The sequence below is a fragment of the Salminus brasiliensis genome, chromosome 25 (assembly GCF_030463535.1).
Source record: "Salminus brasiliensis chromosome 25, fSalBra1.hap2, whole genome shotgun sequence".
NCBI lineage: Eukaryota > Metazoa > Chordata > Actinopteri > Characiformes > Bryconidae > Salminus > Salminus brasiliensis.
This window is the reverse complement of record NC_132902.1, coordinates 18,851,149-18,871,969: the sequence shown is the minus strand read 5'-3', so window position 1 is coordinate 18,871,969 and position 20,821 is coordinate 18,851,149. Positions and strand designations below refer to the sequence as shown.

General features: G+C 42.6%; 2 protein-coding genes across 2 annotated transcripts in view; both read left to right on the top strand.

Moving 5' to 3' along the window:
• pias1a (protein inhibitor of activated STAT, 1a) overlaps nt 1-5,508 on the top strand; it is a 64,046-nt gene extending 58,538 nt beyond the window's left edge. Inside the window, 1 exon segment of the mRNA XM_072671682.1 lies at nt 37-5,508. Coding sequence (XP_072527783.1) covers nt 37-345 — 309 coding nt within the window. The 3' untranslated portion in view covers nt 346-5,508.
• Nucleotides 5,509-9,243: 3,735 nt separating this feature from the next.
• rxfp3.3a1 (relaxin family peptide receptor 3.3a1) lies at nt 9,244-16,249 on the top strand. The gene has a single exon (XM_072671664.1). It carries the CDS (start codon nt 9,313-9,315, stop codon nt 10,384-10,386), a length of 1,074 nt encoding a protein of 357 aa, XP_072527765.1. The 5' UTR covers nt 9,244-9,312; the 3' UTR covers nt 10,387-16,249.
• The last annotated feature ends 4,572 nt before the right edge of the window (nt 16,250-20,821 follow it).

The following is a 20,821-nucleotide window of genomic DNA, read 5'->3' as shown; positions in this document are numbered from 1 at the left end:
TCTGAATGCCTAATTCTATTTTTACTCTGCTCTCAGCACTATAACATGGTGATGGCCGCGGCCGCTTCAGCGTCAGAAGACCACGATCTCCTCCTGAATCGTTTCCTGCCCTACAGCTCCACCCAGCTCTTTCTGGACCCACCCAGTACCCCAGTGAGCAGCAGTGCTGTCCATGCCCCCGTTAACGTCAACCGCAGCAACAGCAGCAGCTCCAGCGGCAGCCTGGTGTCGTCCAGCAGCCTGCGGGAGACCCATGGCCTGCCCACCGTTCCCCGCTCCGCCTCCGACACGGCCATGGCCTCTGCCATCTACGGCTCCATCCCGGACGTAATCTCCTTAGACTGACCGAAGTTCCCATTTTCCGAGAACCAAACAGACTGAAGAGACCCTGGGCATTGGCAGGATAAACTAAAATGCGGAAGGAGCCCGATAAGGAAAGCGAAGAGTGTTCTTATGTGTTTGTTTTTCCACAACGATGATGAACGTTGCCGTGTACAGAGAACAAATATATTTTCAGTTTTACTTTTTGTATATATATAAACTTGAAAGACCTTTTTTTTCCTATTCTGCGAATAACGAAGGGGCTTTCTTTTGTTTGTTTTTGTTTTCTTCAATGGAAAAAAAGAAGACTTTCCTGATTTTGTCACCAATCTTTATTTTGTTGTCCCCTTGATTATACTGTTATTATAATATTTTATATCTTTTGTTTTGTTTTTTTTCATGGCTACATTACATTCAGTATAATTTCTAATTCCACGTTAAAGGCGCAGCCCTCCCACACAAGGACTTCGCTGTCCTTCAGCCAGTTGGTCATCCGCGTCTCCAGATGGACCCAGGCATGCTTCTCTGCTCAGACTTTACTTGACTCTCTAGAGCTGGCAGTGTTTTTTCAACTCGCAGATGGTTTTGTAACACTTTTAAATTATATGAAGTATATGAACTGTTAACAGGCATTCCTTTTCTTTCAGGAATTTGCTACGGGAGAACGGATAGATGACGACTGATTGCCATTTCGTTTTTCTTAATCACTTATTTATACTTTAGAGCAGTTGGTTTGTGCTCTGCTTGTACTGTCATGTGTCCGTCTTAGGAATTATCTTGAATGAGAATTTGTGCAAAATTTCAAATTTCATTCTTTGATTTCTCTGACTTAGATTTTTTTTTTGTAATGCACAAGGCCAAAAGTTACACCACAGAAAATCATCATTTTTTTCTTTTTTCTTTCTTTTTTGATTGCTGTTTTGCTAGCTTCTCTCTCATGCTTTGTCTGGGACTCATACTGTGCAGTTCTCTCTTTTTCTGTGAGGTGACAAAAGCAGAGATTTCATCCCAGAAAGGTTTCAGATTTCTGACTGAAGAGAATAGGACAGGTGAAAAGGCTTGATTAGTCTGGTTCCCTGTGTGAAGCAACTAGAAAAACAGGATGTGTGGCTGTGTCTTAACTGGTTCCACAGTGGAGAAGCGCTCCAGCTAATTTTATCCTAATCTTTATCTGCTGTGTCTGTAGTATATAGTCAATTACAACAGTCCAGAAAGAACAGAAATCATCAGCATCCCATTTATGCTTTGTATAAATGTGTTCTTTCACCGAGTGCAGTGTAATGCATCAGAATTAGTGGCTGTGGTAATTCAGCATATGCTAGAAATGCAGCAGAAGCAGAGGTTGAAAAACACTGGAGTGTTCCTTACACCCTTAATACAGCTTCTACACTGATAAAAAAAAGAAAGAAAAGGTGCTTCAAGAGGTTATTTGAATGATGCCATAGAAGAACCAGGTTTTAGTTCCTCTAAGAATCATTTATGTAGAGGAGAGTATTTATATTGGTTAAGAAACTTTACGGCAAGTTTCTCACCACCCCATATCTCTTCTATAAACACGGTTCTTTATGGGACCAGAAGTGGTTCTTCTATGGCATCTATTGTAAAGGGTGTAGGCTTCCCTTTCAGTCCCGTGTCGTTGGTTCGCTTAGTATCTGTGATGCTGCGTTTTCTGGACTGACATGCAGGTCCTTTAAAACAACTTTTACTACTGTTTCTTATGATTAGGGTCCACAAATGGATTTGGCCTTTGTTAAAAATAAGGAGATATGGTAGAACCCACATGTACTTATAGCGATTTCAGGTTAAACATTGTGACACTTGAGGTTTCAAGTTCAAAAGCAGACCTAGTTTTATTACCAAAAAATTATAAATCCAGAAAAGCGTAAAAAAAAAACAGACCCTCCTTCTTTATAAACCACTAAAACTGATTTATCAGAGCAGATGAGAGGGGAAAAAGCCTGTCTGAAAGACTCTTTCTCTCTATCTGTCAACACATCAAATCATCCTGACCTGGATGTGTGCGACTGTTCTCTTAACGGCCCAACACTTACCGAGTTACAAAGGAAAATATATTTATTTAATGAGTGGTCTAAATTAATAAAGGTAAAAGGTAACTGTTGTGGCCTGACATGATTCAGGCTATTCAAGGCCACCTGTCAGCCTGCCTAGGTGTGTCTGTCTGGTTGTGGGAGTGTGTGACTTGTTTGAGTGTCTGCAGTCTTAACTGTGTAACTTGTGTTTAATGGGCCTAAGGAGTTTTCAGATTGTGTCCCAAAGCCTAATGGCTTTTCCGACTGAGATAATTATAATAGTATCATTATGTCCTTATTTAGCCTTCCTAGTGTGACAAATCTTTCCATCGCTCTCCAAATAATGTCTCTCCGGACCACATTTCTTCTAGGTGCAAAAAAAAAACATTACTGCCAGTATTTTCTTGAAAGAAGCGGATGCTTTGAATTAACTGGATTCAGATGCATGCAGTTTTCTTGTTTCAACCCTGCTTCTGGAGGCCCACTGCCCTGCACTTCTTAGTCTTTTCCTTGCTTCTAACATACCCAATCCAACTGATCGGCTGATTAACTTTTTTTTTTAACTCGGCTGATTGAGTTTTTAAAGCAGGAAAAGCAGTGGGTCTCCGGGAGCAGGGTTGAGAACTACTGGATTAGACTGTGTTCACAAGACTATCTGTCAAAACAAATGCATTAATAGGGGTTGTAGGTGTGGGCAGAGATCAGTTAGAGCAGAAACCAACAGGATTTCAACAGGACACAAACATAAACTACTAGTGGTTGCTATTTAGGTTTTATAGAGCTATAAAACCTAAAGAATTTGTAAATTATGGACAAAAAATAAATAAACACAAATTGGTGAACAAACAATATCAACATGACATCAAATGTTACCATCCACCTCCATCCACTGTGACCAAGCCAAAGAATAAAGAGTAAAATTTAAAGCGTCCAGATATACAGACGGTTTAAGTGCTTGACACAAACTGCATGGATGTGCTTTAGTTTGAGCCAAGAAATTCTGTTCTGAATTCTGGTGATGCTTGTGGTGTACAGAACATGCCGGTAATCTTTGCTTATTAATGAGCAGATGTGTTACTGTTTGTTAATCTGGCCTGGTAGCTTTAGAGCTTGATTGTACTGCCTTCTAGCTGTGGCTGATCAAGGGACTCTGAGTGGCTCAGCAGACTAGTAAGCTGACACTATGGCCCAAATCCCAGGTCATGTTGCTTTGCCATTAGCGGTCAGAGCCAGAGACAGCACAATTGGCCATGCTCTCTCTGGGTAGGTAGAAAGCACTTTCTCTCCTCGTCACTCCTATTATGATGCTGGCCCACATAGGCATCTATTGGCTGGTGTATCAGAGATGGAGATCTGGCACTTTCCTCCGAGCACAGGCCGAGTGCCTAGTGATGCTGCATTGGCGGCCGTTGAAAAAGAGGGCCCTGGCTGACCTCACGTGTATCGGAAGAGGCTTGTGCATGTGCTTCACCCTCCTAGTGTCAGGACTGTTGGAAGTGATGGAGGGAGTCCTAGTGAGTGGATGGGTCATTGGCTCAGCTTAACAAATGCTTACAAATATATATATCACTTATTTTCACTGAAGCCCCTCCCCAAACTGACCCCTATGGTCTTTGGTGTGCTGTCCGTTTTGGTTTTTTTTTTTGTTTTTGTTTTTTAAATCAGTGGAAATAGATGGCGGCCTTTTTTGACAGATATCAAAACGTCCTAGTGAACACAGCCTGACTAATTTCGAAATGACAGAACAGAAGTCAATTCGATGCTCTTTTTAATATGAGATGAAATATGAGTATTTACAACGTTCTTTACGACCACAAAGCTTCAGTTCATTCAGAAACTGTTCTTCGATTTGAAGTTCGTTGCATCATTTTCTCGCAGACTGTGTTGTTCTTTGTCACTCAGTAGCCTAACAAAGACGTCTAGATAAGAGAAGTCGTTCCTCAGTCTGTTTGATGTAACAGCTGACTGACATGTTATTACTTTGCCTTAGTTGTCTTAGGCCTACGTCTGACCTGGATCTTCCATTTTTTTTTTAATTATTAAATCTCTCTGTTCAAAGAAACTCACTCATGCACGAGTAAGCTTTATTTACAGCCATAGGCAGTAAGGCGTCTGCTGGGGGCAGTCAGCGTCTTGTATGTTTGGCTCCTGTGGTTTGCAAGGCATTTCTGAAACCTGCTATCAGTCCCCCTTGTCTCCGACACTGTTAAGGAGAGACTGGAGTAACTGATGCAGAGCGTGTCACAGCCAGTAGCAGACCAACACTTAATCAATCGGTGGTTGCTATGGGAACCATGAGGGTTTGTTTTTTGTTTTTTTTTGGGGGGGGGGTTGTTTTTTGGTGTCTCTTCTTAGCTGACCTTAGGTTGCTAAAAAGACCATGCCTATTTTAAAAGCTACCGCTGTGACACAGCCTTTGGAACTAGTTATGGGAGGCAGAAGGCAAAGTCCAGGCTGAACATCTAACTGAACCATTAATGTCGACCAGTATTCCTGTATTCCAGTATTCCAAAGCTTTTTTTCTGGCGTTCTTCCCCTGTATGTAAAGTGGGGGGTGTGCTTGGAATGGTTTGTTACATAAGAATGACGGCAGACTAAATTTGATGCTAATTGATCCTTGTTTTGCAACGATTGATAAAGGGAAACGTAGAGGGGGTAGGAGGTGTGAGTATGAATGTGTGTGTGTGTGTACGCGTGTATTTGGGTTTTGACGTACATGGATGTTCCCGTGATGTGTATTTCGTGTTCTGAAGTGGGATACCGGAGCATTGCGTTGAAATGATTTCTATATATATATATATATATTTTTAGATGCGAAAACTGTGCTACAAGTGGACTTGGTGTCGAAGTCATCTTTTTTTTTTGTTTGGTTTTTTTTTTGGTCTATTTTATTAATTTCCATTTCACATAAGCTGACATCTGCGCTCACTGCCTTAAAACTCACTTACTTCGTCTGTGGCATGTCCTTACGAGAGAAAAACGGCTTTTTAAGGAGATGTGGAAGAAATATTGTACAGTAGAACAATGTCGGTTTGTATAAAGTACTAAGGAAAAAAAATATTTATTACATGCATTGGAAGAAATTGTTTACTTAATGAATGTTACCTGTTTATTTAGAGATGTTTAGATGTAATAAATGCATTGAGTTAACTTTGAACGTCTGTTCTTCTCTTCCTCTGTCTTTCAGGGCAAGTTTAGCTCTTTTAAGCATCACATACAAAGTTTGTAGACCCGGCCTATCAGCTTTTATTATGGGGTCCTGATGGGGAGTTTGTTCCCTCCACTGCTGCAGTAACAGCCTCTACTTTTCGACTGAAAGGGTTCATCCTAGATGTTGGAACATTGCTTAAGATTTGATTGCATTCAGCTATGAGAGCATTAGTTAATTCAGGTACTGATGTTGGATTATTTTGTTCTGCATTAGTTTTATTTTTCATTCTCTTCTTCATTATTACACTCTTTGTATTGGAGCTGCTACTCCTCCTACAGTTTTTGAGATATTGACATTGTTCTCTTTCTCTCTTATCTGTCCTGATCTGCGACAGTGGGCTTATATATGGCTTTTGGATAAGTGCAATAGCAAAAGTGTCGAGAAAATAGAAAAAAAAGAGAAACTGTGCCAAAACTCTCTCATAGGAATGCTTTGAAATGTGTCCGTAAACTTTTACCCGAATTTCAAACTACACCCACCACATTTGGCACAATCATAGAACCAATAGTTTAGTTTTATGCTTTTTTAACCAATTCAACTTGGGGTCTTTGTAAAATTGTCATACATTTTAGAGAATGTGTGCACCCTAATTTCTCTTCAGTGCTTTCCATAGCTTAAATGCATGGTTCCAAAACTTTTGCCCAAAAAATGGTTGGTCCAAAAGCTCATCCTTGCGCAGCCTTTGGACTAACCATTTTTAGGGCAAATGTTTTGGCACCCCACATTTTAGCCTTGACCACAACACACTCACGGTTTCTGCAGGAACTACACTCTGTAGTTATTTGGTTTATTTGTTTATTAGTTTATTTGTATGACTTGGTCTCATATCTGACTGCTACAAAGCTTCCTATTCTATTACCAGTGCTTTTCTGTGGTGATTTTCCAAAAGTTGTAAGTGCCTGCGTTTATTAAAACCTTAAAGCTAAATATACTAACTGGAAGGGGTGTCTGGATACTTTTGGACATATTGTGTATCTACTCACTCCAGAAACCCACTCAAATGACTTTATGGCTAGAAGAAGCATTTTTGTTGTCAAACATACTCTCACAAATGAGTTTAATAAAACAGTGGTTCTATATAAATATATATACCAGGACAACTCAGAGAACCGTTTGGTTAGAAGCTTCTTCTGATTGGTTCTGTATATCTCGTTGCGTTCAGCCATGGAATCATTTAGCTCATTCAGATACTGATGTTGGATGATTGGGTCTGGGACTCCAACTCATTCCACAATTTGCCAGAGCTCCAATACTCCATTACAGATAAAGCACCAGAAAGGGTTCCACTATCCTTCTCCAGTACTGCATAGAATCGTATTTGCTCAGATGAGACCCTCCAGTAAGCTGTCAGTCTGTTGACACGTTTTAAGGAATTAGAGATTGGAGAGGTTCAAGGTCTGGTTGGATTTTACTTGCTGTGTTTACTCTTCATTTATGAATTGGCTTGTGGAATATAAATAATGGATTCAGGTCAGGGGTGCTGCCAGTAATTTTTGGCTGCATAAAAAGACATTACACTGGGCCCCACAATTCTAATAATTCTGCCAAAAATCTCAGATAATACATGTATACAGTCACAGGCCCTGTCACACAATCATCTTAACTTTCCTCCCATACGGCACCCCTGATTCAGGTATAAATTAAGTAATAAGGGATTTTTTAACACAGGAACAGTTTGTTTAATGGTTAAATAACCATCTCGAGGAACCATTAATGTATTCAAACAGTTATCAGAGTTGTCCTGGTTTTATAAAAGAACCATTGCCTCAACTAAAGAACCCTTGAAGAACCTCCTTTTTAAAGAGCAGACTAATAGAAGACAACTGAATGACCCAATAACACGGACTGTTTGCTGGTTTTCAGGTCGTCTTCAAACAGCAGATGGCAGTAAAAACTCAATATTATGGACTGGGATACTCCGACTTGAGCTTGTTCGGTTGTTGCCAGAAAATGCGTAATTCTGGAAGAGATGTAAAATCCTTTCCTTTTTTCCCCATTTGACCAAATGAAATAAATAAATAAAACTTTATATAACTGAATATTTACATCATCATGTTAATGATTGTTCAGACAAATGATACAACTTGGTACTAAAAAAAGATCCCAGATAGGGAGACACACAGATTTCTCCTGTATAGGAAGAACCATATAAGCATTCAAAGGGAACTCTAATTTCACTTGCGAACTCTGGACGTTCCTACGCTCTGCAGATAATAACAGAACTCTAAGCCTCCTGTACACATTTTATTAGGTACACCCACATTGCTGGTATGTTGATTGGCCATTTTATCAGAAACACCTACTATATAGGAGCATTTGGCAGGTACCCAATTGACAGCACTCCTGACAGCACTCCTGTGCTTATACTGGTCCTCTACCCAAAGAATAACTAGTGAATGGTGGTCCCCTCTCAGGGGGTACGGGTATCCCAACTGGGAACCAGAAAGTTTTTTTTTCTCTGGTTTCATGTTGGCTCCACATATGGGTGCTCACCAGGATTCATGTTAAAGCTTGGTCCCATCTGGGTTGTTCAATGAACATGGGGTCTAGATAGGACCCATGTAAGATTAAGGTGGCTGTAACAATGGGGCCCATTTGGGAAGCCCAACTGGGTCCCAGTAAAAACACATGAACAAACCCACTCACAGCCCATGCCCACCTAGAACCCACCTAGCCCACGTTCCACTATGTGAGACCTACAGGAGCAAGTTGGCTGGGGTGGTGGTCCTGTGGTCAGGGGTCAGTTCTTGCCCTTAATATACTATTTTCTGAACTGTGTGATTTCTAGGCACTGTAAAGGGCACACACACACACACACACATTATATGCATGTATGCCTGCCTGTATTATTTAACCTACATGGGTTGTTATTCTTGACCTCTGAAAGGATATTTACCTGCAGGTGTGATGATGATGCAGCCAATACAGTTCATCCCCCCAGGAGGGACTGAATCTAAAACTATCTGACTGCACCACTGAATTTAAAGCTTGACCTCTGATGACCAGTCAGCATGACTGGGGTGGGTGTATGGGGGAGAGGGGAAAAGAGAAAACTGGAGACTGAGAGAGTCAGAAAAAAGAGAAGTGAGAGAAAAAGAGCAGAGACAGATGGAGAGATGAAAAGTGCCTGTAAAGAAAGGAGAGAGAGCGAGAGAGAGAGAGAGAGACAGTGAAAGAAAGAGACCATAAGAAGGGGCGAGAGACTGAGAGAGAGAGGGAGAGAGACACAGACTCACAGAGAGACTGTGTGTGAGACAGAGAGAGAGAGCGAGGGAGAGAGACACAGACTCACAGAGAGACTGTGTGTGAGACAGAGAGAGAGAGCGAGGGAGAGAGACACAGACTCACAGAGAGACTGTGTGTGTGTGAGAGAGAGACACAGACTCACAGAGAGACTGTGTGTGTGTGTGTGAAAGAGAGAGAGAGAGAGAGAGAGAGAGAGAGAGAGAGAGAGAGAGAGGGAGAGAGACACAGACTCACAGAGAGTGTGTGTGTGTGTGTGTGTGTGTATGTGTGTGTGAGACAGAGAGAGAGAGAGAGAGAGAGAGAGAGAGAGAGCACAAAGTCGAATGAATTGAAAGAGAGAGAGGAGATCGAGCCCAGTGATTGGTCCCGCCCAAATGAAACTCACCAATCGCTGCGCTTTTGGAGAGCGCGCGCCATAAGCGGGTTTGGTGCGCGCGCCGCGGTTTAGCGCGGGTTGTTTGGTGCGGTGGAGAGCCAGAGCGGAGCGCGCGGAGGACCGGGTGGATGCTGTGGTCTTGCAGGTGTGATGCGCTCAAATTAGCTTCTGTATTTCTTCTCGGCGACATGGGGAACGCTGAGGTCACGCCGCCGGTGGACGAGGAGCACGAGAGCGGCACCCTGAACCGGTCTCTCATCGAGAGCGAGGAGCGCTTCAGGAGCCTGGAGGACATCGACGTGTCCGCGGACGGCAGCCCCGCGCTCAGGTTCATCATCTCGGTCACCTACTCGGTGGTGTGCGCCACGGGTCTGGTAGGCAACCTGCTGGTGCTCTTCTTCGTGCGCGCGCGCCAGGACCGCAGGACCAACAAGATCAACTTCTTCATCCTCAACCTGGCCGTGACGGACTTCCAGTTCGTGCTGACGCTGCCCTTCTGGGCCGTGGACACTGCACTGGACTTCAGCTGGCCGTTCGGCGACGCCATGTGCAAGATCGTGCTCTCCGCCACGGTGATGAACATGTACGCGAGCGTCTTCTTCCTCACGGCCATGAGCGTCACGCGCTACCGCTCGGTGGCTTCGGCGCTCACCGAGCGCGCCTCGCCGAGCACGTGCTCCGCGCGCAGCGTCGGCGCGCTGCTCTGGGCGCTGGCCACGGTGGCCACGGCGCCCACCTCCGTCTTCTCCTCGGTGACCAACGTGGCCGGCGAGAAGCTCTGCCTGCTGCGCTTCCCGGACGGGCAGCACTGGCTGGCCGTGTACCACGTGCAGAAGATCCTGGTGGCCTTCGTCGTGCCCATGGCCATCGTGTGCGTCAGCTACCTCCTGCTGCTGAGGATCGTGCGCCGCCGCGGCATGAGGAACAACACGAAGCGCCGGACGCAGGTGACCAGGTCCGTCACGCTCGTGGTGCTCTCCTTCTTCCTCTGCTGGATGCCCAACCACGCCGTCACGCTGTGGGGCGTGCTGGTCAAGTTCAACGTCGTGCGCTGGGACCGGACGTACTACGTGGTGCACACGTACGTGTTCCCGCTCACCGTGTGCCTCGCGCACGCCAACAGCTGCCTCAACCCCGTCATCTACTGCATGACGCGCCGGGACTTCAGGAAAAAGCTCAAGGAGCTCTGGCTGCGGGACTGAGCGCGAGAGCTGTGCCCGGAGGCGCGCGCGCGCGCCCGCGCGAGAGGGGGACGCGGTCGGACTAATGGAGCGTTCACGAGACTGAAAATACCTATTACTGATTATGCTGATGTCTGTGTCTCTCGCTCTCTCTGTCTATATCTGTCTCTGTCGGTCTATAAACACACACACACACACACACACACACGCCTACAGTCGTATGCTAAAGTTTGGGCGACAGTTTGGTTGATTTTGTAAGTGACACGTTTCATGGATTAGTGCTTATTTTGGAGCGTGATAGTGTTACTCACTACACCACACTATTACCCATCAAAGACCACCAAAACATTTAAACTGGAGTGTCCAAACTTTTGCATTCGCCTACAATATATATTTATATATATATATATATACTCACACATACATGTTTGTGGACACCACTTATAACCCTGCCTATGAATGCAGCTACTTTAAGTTGCACCCATTGCTGACACAGATGTGCACAGCTTGTCTAGTCCCTGTAGAGAAGTACTGCCAATAGAATAGGATAGCAGATAAGCATGAACCTATTGGCACCATGCCTAATGCCAAGCGTAGGCTAGAAGGGTGTAAAACCGTGGAGCAGTGTTCTCTGGAATGATGGTTGGTGCTCCATCCAGTACTCTTGGGATCAGTTGAGCAGTTGAGGATGAGGTGGGATGGTGATCAATGCAATCAAATCCTCACAGCAATGCTCCAAAATGTAGTAGAAAGCCTTCCCTGGACTTTAGCTTTTCAATACCCTTAAGTTAGGAAGAAACAATGAATGGCAGGTGTCCCAATACCTTTTCCATAGTGTGTGTGTGTGTGTGTGTGTGTGTGTGTGTGTATATATATATAGGACAATCACACAAAATATAATATAACTAAACTAATACAACTGAAGAAATGTCTTTACAATCACTATGTAAAATGCCTATTTATATTTTCAATTATATTTATATCCCTTCGCCCCTCCCATGATCAAAATCACATTTGTTGTGATTTCTGATGGTAGAAGATGTGCTCAACTGTAGTAAGAGCTACCTTTATGTCCCGTGATGACATTTTAGCATTATTGAAGACTTCTTTATTCATCCCGCAGCTTCAGTTAGGCTGGACTTGCCAGGACAGCCGGACCTGGCCATGCTGGCAGATGTTTGGCTGGATTAGCTGATTTCTAATTGTTCCCTTTCCAGACTGATCTGCATCTGCAAGAGCAAATCAAACGAAATGTCTGTGGTTTAATGAAGACAGGCTTCTCCAAAATCCTCTCTAAGGATGGGGTGTTCTAACAAGAAACCCATTTCTATTCATTTACAAATGATTTTAAAGACATTTCTTCAGTTTAATATATCATTATGAACACACACCTTTAAGGTGAACCCATTGCTGAAGCAGGCACTCAATTGCACACTCTTATCTGTTTAATCATGTTATCTCCTTAAACCATTGCTGCTGGAATGGAGTGCTCTGGAGCACCAGCAGCACATCAGCTCAGCCTAAAATCACCATGCCCAATGCAAACCTTTGGCTTGAGGGGTGTTAAGCCTCTCCAGATTTGCGCTGTGGAGCAGTGGAACTGCATTATCTGGTCTTATGGAGCTCTATCAACACCTTCAGGATGACGTGGAATGGTGTTTGTGATCCAGAACTAACCACCCAACATCAGTACCTGACCTTGCTGATTGGTCTTGTGGCTCAATACGATCAAATCCTCACAGCAATATTCCAACATCTACTGGACAGCCTTCTGAGAAGATTAGAGTCTGTGAAATGGGGACAATCCCTCTTTTCGCCCTTGATTTGGATTTTGGAACCGGCGTTGGCTGAGTAGGTGTCTATGAATGTTTCATTATATAGAGTATACAGTGCACAATTACTGACTGTCCATCTGTTGCTGCACAACTGCAGAACCATTGTAGGACCACTGCTTATTTTTTACACGTAATTGTCTAGGTGACCACCTATGAGACATTTAATGATGCCTGGGTGATCTTGGTTGGTGAGCCCATTGGCATTACTAGTGTGTGTAAAATCCCCAGCAAAACTGATGTGTCTGAAACATTAATATTGCCGCTGCATACAGAACCCTGCCTTATTGGTGTCACTGCTCTGCTGAGAATGGTCCACCACCCAAATAATATCCTGTCAGTAGTGCCCAAGGGTGGTCCTATGGGAGGCTGATAAATAGTGCAGCAACAGATGAGCTGTATATATGCAGACGGGTGACGAGTTAAAGGAAAACCCCAGATAAAGTGGCGTAGTGCAGTGTTAGGCCACCATGATCTGCCATAACGGCTTTAAAGCACCTTCACATAGACTCTGCAAGTCTCTGCAACTGTACAAAACATAAGCCGGCAGTGTTTTGATGACGATGATGGTGGTGGAGAATGTGGTTCAAGCTATGACTCAATCTTCCTTAAAATGGGTTGAGATCTGATGACTATAAAAGCTGTGGTATATAAGAGACATGCCATCCTAAAGAGACCACACTCACCGAGACAGACATGGTGTATCTTTGGACAAAGCCGATCAGTCAGAATATCTTTGAACTGATTTGCAGAGAATCTTCACTCCTGTGGCCAGAAGGTTGTACTGTAATTTTATCAGTCCACAAGATGTTCCTTTGGAAACTTCTGACACTGAATTTTGTGGTGTGGATGCGGGAAAAGTCTTCTTCTATGGACTTTTCTATAAAGCTCACAGTAGAACAGTGCACCACCACTCCACAGTCTGCTAAACCTTTTTCAGGGTTTATTGCAGTCAGATTAAGGAATTGCATTTGTCGATCCAGCAGTTCTACAAGTTGTCCTGGAAGGTTTTCTTGGTCCTCCAGACCTCACCTTTGCCACCACTGATCCTATTGACTGCCGTTTGTTAATAACATCAGGAACCGAGGAAACGGCTACCTGAAAACACTTCATATACATGGACCCAAACCATGCACTTCACATAATTACCTTGACAGCATTAAAGAGCCTCTGGATCCCCTCACAGTAGGGGTAAATATTCAGGCCTGTGCTGTTCTCTCTGTGTGTGCTACACTTGCCCTCATCCACTTGTGGATAATATGGTAAAAGATGACTCATCTGACCGGATCACTGTTTTCCACATCAGTGAAGACCAGTGCCTGTGATTTTTACACCACTGAACTCACAAATGTGCATCGGCCTCTGTAATGAGGGGTTTCTTCAGCTTCACTGTCGCTCTACAGTACTCCTCTCTGTGTAGATGTGGACAGACTGTTCTTGCTGACAGCCTAATTATGACCTGCATTGACGTTCTCACTCACCTGAGGAACATCTGCTCTTCTGTTTTTTCTTACATATCGTATGTACTAATGCGCAAGCATCATTACATTTACAGCATTTAGCTGACGCTCTTCTCCAGAGCGACTTCCAAGGTTACTCGTATTACAGAGGTTGAGGGCCAATGTAGTGTTAGGAGTCTGGCCCAAAGACTCTTATTGGTGTAGCACAGCATAGCCACCCAGACCGGGAATCGAAGCTTACTGACAGGTAGCGGTGCTACCCGTTGCGCCACACCAACCACATCATGCTCATTGCGATTGCCATCCCTATTTACTGATTTACTTCCCATTGATCTAAAAGCAGATATTACTTTAGTCAGTGGTCAGTTAGCCAGTCTGTGGCTCTGTTCACATAGCAGAGAAAGTGTCCCAAATCCATATTTCTTACCAAATCCACTGTTTTTTAATGAGTTTGCACTGCTTAACCAGTGTACTTAACAGTTCATGTGCAAAGGAGCAGTGCTTCACGTGAAGTTTCCAGCATGACAGGAGCTGACACAGCGGCTGACAGCTGGGCTTATCACCAAGAATGTGTTTGACCCTGCAGCCTCATCCTCCTGTGCCTGTGTCCTGTCCGCCATGTCACATATCAGATCAGATTTGGGCCACTTTCACCTGCTGTGTGAATGTAGCCTTTGTGACTACAGCTCCTACCATAATAATGAACCCTCTTTCAAATTCACTAAGACCTTTTCCTTTTCCAGAATCAAGGTCTCCAGGGCCTGCTCAGCATTTGTACATGCCACAGAGCATGGTAGAGTTTCAAGAGCTATATTACATCCCTAGCTGGAAGATTCTGTGCTTGTTAGGTTTCTCCACCCATTTATCCAGGGTTTTCCTTTAATTTACCACCCGACTGTACAGATTCATGATTACAGAGACTATGGTTTCTTCCGAGTGCTCAGAGGAAGTGATATGTATCTCACAGTTTTACTGGTTGGTGGATCTGTGTTTGTTGAGCACTGTTGTCCATTTGCTCCAGTTTAAAGCTTATTGTGATGTCTCTGATTGCTGCTCTTGAACTGCACAGCTGAAAACGATGCTCTTAATCCTCACCTCACTGTCCAGTGTGAGACACAGCAAGTCACAGGTACAGTTACACAAGCTATTATTGTCCAGACTGTGTGCTGCCAGCTCTCCAACGAGCCATATAACTGTGTTGGTACACATTGGGGGGAGAAAAGGCTGCATTACAGGCCTAACAAGGCATCAGTAGAGAAGATGTCATGTCAAATTTCATAAAGCACTAGCTGTGAATAACCAGGTGTTTCAATACTTGTGGCCATATAGTTTATTTGAAGGGCGTTGCAAAGACAAATAGTCCCCAGTGACAGCAGTAGTGACAGGAACCAGGCGTCTAAAGCCTGAGACATCCCCCTATTACCCTCCCAACTCTACAACAACAGACACCTGTGCTGACCAATCTCACAGTACTAGTGATTAGTAGAACAAGGCCAATTGTGCTCTTTCAGACTCTGGCTGCTGATGGCAAATATCATGACCCGGGATTTGAACCAGCGATCCAATGCATTTTATTAAATGCAGTGTTGGTGGAGTGATATAGCCCCCTACACACACTTATTTGCAGATTTACCACTATTATACTAATATCAATATAACATATAAACCTCTGAAGATTCTCTGCAAAGAACCTCTCCACATCAAACCACTGAGTATATCTTTATTTACAACTCAACAACCGAATTAAGAAATTTGGAATGACTGGATGACTTCCTCTTAAAAGCATATCTCTCATGTCTTTTAAAGCTACCAGCTTGAAACATGAAGCTTTGTAATAAAAGAATGCATCATCTCCCCTGTCGAGCCCCCTCCTGCTGCTGTCCTCTCCGAAACCCTGTCAGCCGTGTTTCATTCTCAGCTCTCCTCAGAGATTGATAGACACCCCCTACAGACATACCGCATGAACCGAGCGAGATCTGTCCTTAGGGAGGGGGTCTAACAACATCAGACAAAAATTCACGTTTCATTCGTCCGAGACCCCGGCTCTCAGCACTGCTGCTTTCCGTGGCCATTCAGTCGAGCCCCTCAGTGCTGGCAGCGCCGTGTTAATTGCGAGTTCATCGCTGAAGGAGGTGCTGAGCATTCAGCAGTTAAATTGCTGACAATGAGGCATAATCATGTTTTGAGTGTCATTTGGCACTGAGCTGAAACTAAGCACATCTGGTGAGGCTCCAGATCACACACAGCTGCTGTTAAGGGCTACTAATGTAGAAGCTCACTGGGAGAGCTCGGCCTGTGGTTCCTTTCTGATGAAGGGAGTCACTAAACTGAGTGAAAAGCAGCCCTTGCAAAAAAAACTAAACTCATCACTCAAGTTATGTCAGTAGCAAAGTCGCTTCTTGAGAGTTGTTCGAGTGTTACATGTGTAATATAGTGAAGAACTGCTGTAATGGAGACAAACAGTACAACCACAATCATTACTGGCCTCATATTCATAGAAGCACACTGTGGTCATGTGTTCACAGCATTCACATGCTGCTCTACTGGCTGTATCTACTGAAATAAATGCTGTATGCTGTCACATCTGAGTAATCAGCCTTGCTCTTGCATTACCTTAGTAATGATGTCATGACATGCATTGCTTGGTCAGATTAAATATTTTTGGTGTGAAGGGATGTGCCCTTCGGTTAATTCTCCCTGCATAAATGCTGGTTTATCGACATTTTTGTCATCATAATTCAACAGAACAGCCTAATATTTTGTAGGTCCCCCTTGAGACATGGACTCCACAAGAAAGGCTCCATCTGGCACCAAGACATTAGCAGCAGATCCTTTAAGTCCTGTAAGTTGTGAGGTAGAGCCTCCATGCTGCTGGTTCACTGGTTGTCCTGTTGACTGTTCACTTGCTGCATTATATGTATATCCCACCTCTGGATTGATGCCATTGTAATCATATAATCAGAATGTTATTCACGTCATGTGTCTGTGGTTATAATGTTATGGCTGGTGAATGCAAAGAATTTGTTGGGTCTGTACTTCAAGTCTTCGCCCTCAAACAACACGGCAGTTACTGGTAGTATAGCATAATATAGTATAGTGCAGTAGTCACAGAACAACAGGTCTAACAATGAGCCCTATCATTACTTTGATCCCTGGCGATGCCACAGCCATCCTCACCCCCATCACTCAGAGTGATGCTAACCAGTGGGCATTAGTTAGATTACATAAATTGGCAGATAGCATTCTCCTCCAAGCGTGTTTAGCTGTCCAGTGATATAGCAGCAGTTCAAAAGGGTGTGGTTGGCTGACTTCGTCTTGGAGATGCACATGCTAGCTTTCACCTTACCAATGCTAGTAGCATCATGTGATAGGGTGGGTCCTTGCTGGTTTGTGGGAATTCAATTCAATTCAGCTTTATTTACATAAAAGGTGCAACCGAAAACTGAAGTTGTCACACATCAGCTTTACAGAGATCTGTGTCTGAGCATCTTCTGTGAAAATGAAAAAATAAGGACTGAATTCAGATATAGATTAATAATAATAAGCTGAGAGCACAGAGGGGTTAGCTTGTTTTCTGGACTTCCTTTGCCAAAGCTCTTATGTGGACAGCATTTTCCTCAAGTGCATACTTGACAACAAAACAAACATACTTAAAATTAATTGCTCTGGTCATGGGACCCACATATCACAGCTGGCATGCAAAAACCTTGTATCTCAGTTTTTGCTGTTTTTCACTTTTTGACATAATGCCAATCTGTTGTTCTTTATTAAAATGAAATATTTTTACATTGACTTACATTAAAACTTAAGGACTTAAAGTTTCCATTCTGGACATACAGTGATGATACACATTTTGAAATGTATGTTTTTTATTATATAATAATAATAATAATATGTAACTACTTGCTGTAGAAATCAAAACACACATCACTATGACTGGTGGGATTAAACAGATTTAATGAGCTGCTCACTTTACAGGTAAACTTAACCCAAATAATCCATTAATCTTCGCTCTCTATAGAGCCCATAAATATAAACAGACACCACTGTCTGCAGGACTTTCTGTGAAGACCTCATCCTATTACTCTGTGGAATTGCGTGTTTGGAGCTGGCGTCCATTTCCCGACCTATTCTCTCATGTCCACCTATTTCCATTACGGAGTGTGTTCCAGATAGGAGTGTGTTAGCACAAATTGAACTGTTGCGATCACCCTCATTGTCCTCAGGGACCCCTCAGTTTGAGCTCCGACAATGTGCAATGTGCTCTAAGCGGGGTTGACTTGTGAAGTTTAGAGGGCTGATCCATCATTTCACCCCATAAATACATCTGCAAGCAGGCAAAAGCAAATAATTAAAAACTATCTACATCATCTCATTTACTTTATCTGACGCAACACGGTCGCATAGCAATTACGAGGAGGAGACAAATATTTGTCTGAAATGGCATCTGCGATTCGGCCAGCTGTGAAGAACACTCTCATTTCTGTCTGACGAGGATGAATTCTAATTTGACTATGTTCTTCAAAAGCGAGCCAAAGACAGTGAATAATTTAAAAAGTTTCTCCTCAGGCTAAATAATTTAGATGGAAGTTGGTCTGTACTGAGGCTTTTGATTTTTTTTTTTTCAAAGGGTTCCAACCTCTTGCTGCTTCATGTAGAACCAGAGTCTCTTGTCTTTTATTCTCAAGGTTTATTATCTGTCTTTATTTTATTATTCCTGCGAAAAGATACTGTTAGTCTCATGCTGTACTATAGTAGTAAAACGCCCTTCAAATTAAAGGTACTAAAATAAGGGTCTTTGCAGCACTTAACCTTTCAACAGTGTCCTGTTTTAAATAATGCTGTTTTGTTGATATGGGTTTTATTCCAGCATTTATCCACCATTTGTTCAGATTTTGAAAATGCACAAACAGAAGTCCAAAATAAAAAAACATCCAAAAACAGCACAAAGCTTTTAACGAGGTGGAAATGTTAGAATATCGCTGAAGCCAAAATTAATAATGAAAATTTCCATTAGTGATATTCAAACTTTTCCACCTCGTCCTTGCATAAAAAGCATTTTAGCTTTAGAGATATTGTAACATGTATCCGTATATGTTTAAAAACAGATTTCCTGTATTTGAAAATATGCCTGTCCACACAGAGACGAAAATGCTTGCCCTGTATGTGGCGATAGTAGCTCATAAGAGCATTTGAGCTCTTGAAGAAGGAAGTCCCGGTGGTGACATCCCACATAATTAAGTCATGGGCATGACTTAGTAAAACGTGAGAATAAGAACGAGAGCTTGTCCTACAAAGTCATAGACACGACTTAGGATCTTGTTTCCACGCCTTACTAGGCCATGTGGTATTTATGTGGGATGTCACCAGCTCCAAACCAAATGACACACAGCTGTGAAAAAAGAGGGATGGATTTTTTTAATAAACGATAACATATCAAGCAGTTAGTCACATGATCCTCTTATTAGTTGGCATGGGTGGCCGGTACAAAACATAGTTCCAATGTAATTCATATTTAAACAAGGTCTATGCTGTTTTAATACATGTTGTTTATTTGAATTTATTTATGTAGCTTTCCAATGATTTGTTCAAGCAAATACATGAAGATTTTGGTTATTTATAGTGCTTTTCGGTGTGTTTATAAATTATTATTATTAGCAACATTAGCGTTTCCTGTTCTGAACTTTAGATACTACACAGCTACCACAGATAGTGGATCGACTGTGTTTGGGGTGATAAATCATGTCCATTTGCTTTTTTTAACCCTCCCTATTTGCACAAAGCAGGGGTGAGAAAATTGATAGATGGATAGATAGAATGACACAGATGTTGGAAGAGTGTGCAAAGCGTATGACAGAAGATTTGTAATATATATATATATATATATATATATATATATATATATATATATATAGCTCCAGAAAAAAATTAAGAGACCGCCCTACTTTATGAGTTCCTCTCATAAAGTGGTTTTACTATTTATAGGGAATGTGTTTAGGGAAATTAACATTTTCATTGTTTCAGAAACCATGGGCAACATTTCCCCTAAATTCCAAATACAAATTTTGCTATTTAAATGATTTATTTGCAGAAATGACAACTGCTCAAAAACAACTGCTCAAATAATTATAATAATAATTATAATGCAGAGACATTATTATTCAAATTTGAACAACACAGTACTAATATTTGAACTGAGAGCATTAAAAATCACTATGGTGAAATAACCTTGACTGCCAATCACAGCTTTCATGTCATGGCAGGCTCTCCACTAGTCTTTCACATTGCTGCTGGGTGACTTTATGCCATTCATAGTCTGCAAATTTATGTAATTCAGCTTTGTTTGATGAAATGCCTGGAATACAATGGCTGCCAAACACGAAGAGATGCAAATAATAAGGAAAATAATTAAGTGGTCTCTTATATATTAACTATATATATATATACACACATATATATTAAAGTGCTTCTTCAGTATCACTCTAAAATGAAGCACATTTGCTGTTGACAGTGTTTGCTATTAGGCCTGGTCTTAACCCGCTGAAACCGCTGTCCTAGCGCCTCTAGCCGAGTTAAAGCACAGTCTGAACGCCTCAGTAGTGTTGACCTGAGGGTTTGTGACAGGATAATCAAATCCCTTTTTCCTCATCACACCGGTCCAGGACCAGACATCAGACAAATCCATAGCAACCATGATTTCCATGGCAACCATGAAAACCATTCAAGGATAAAGCAGTTCATCAGAGGCCTTAAGATTTCATTTTAGACACGGAGAACGACTACAGACCAAGGACTCACCGGAATGATGTCACAGGACACCATTTACTTAAGACTTTGAGCTGGGCCAGACTTCAGACTTCAGTGTAATATATACACTGCATATACCTATACTTGAGGATGTACCTACACGGGTACATACATCTCCATTTCTGCCTGTTATATTTTGTTTCCCTCATCGTTTGAATTCTGTAGCTGCTCTGTACTCTGCGTAAATGTGTCTGGATGAAATAGATGAAATAGAAATGCTCTAAATTACTATATATTTTGGATTGCAATGTTTTTCAGCGACGATATAAGGGGAGACACATGATCCCCTCATGATATCATACACCATATAGCCAGAGCTTCTGCAATTCAGGCCAAAGTGAAAGTCGTTTTGACTAT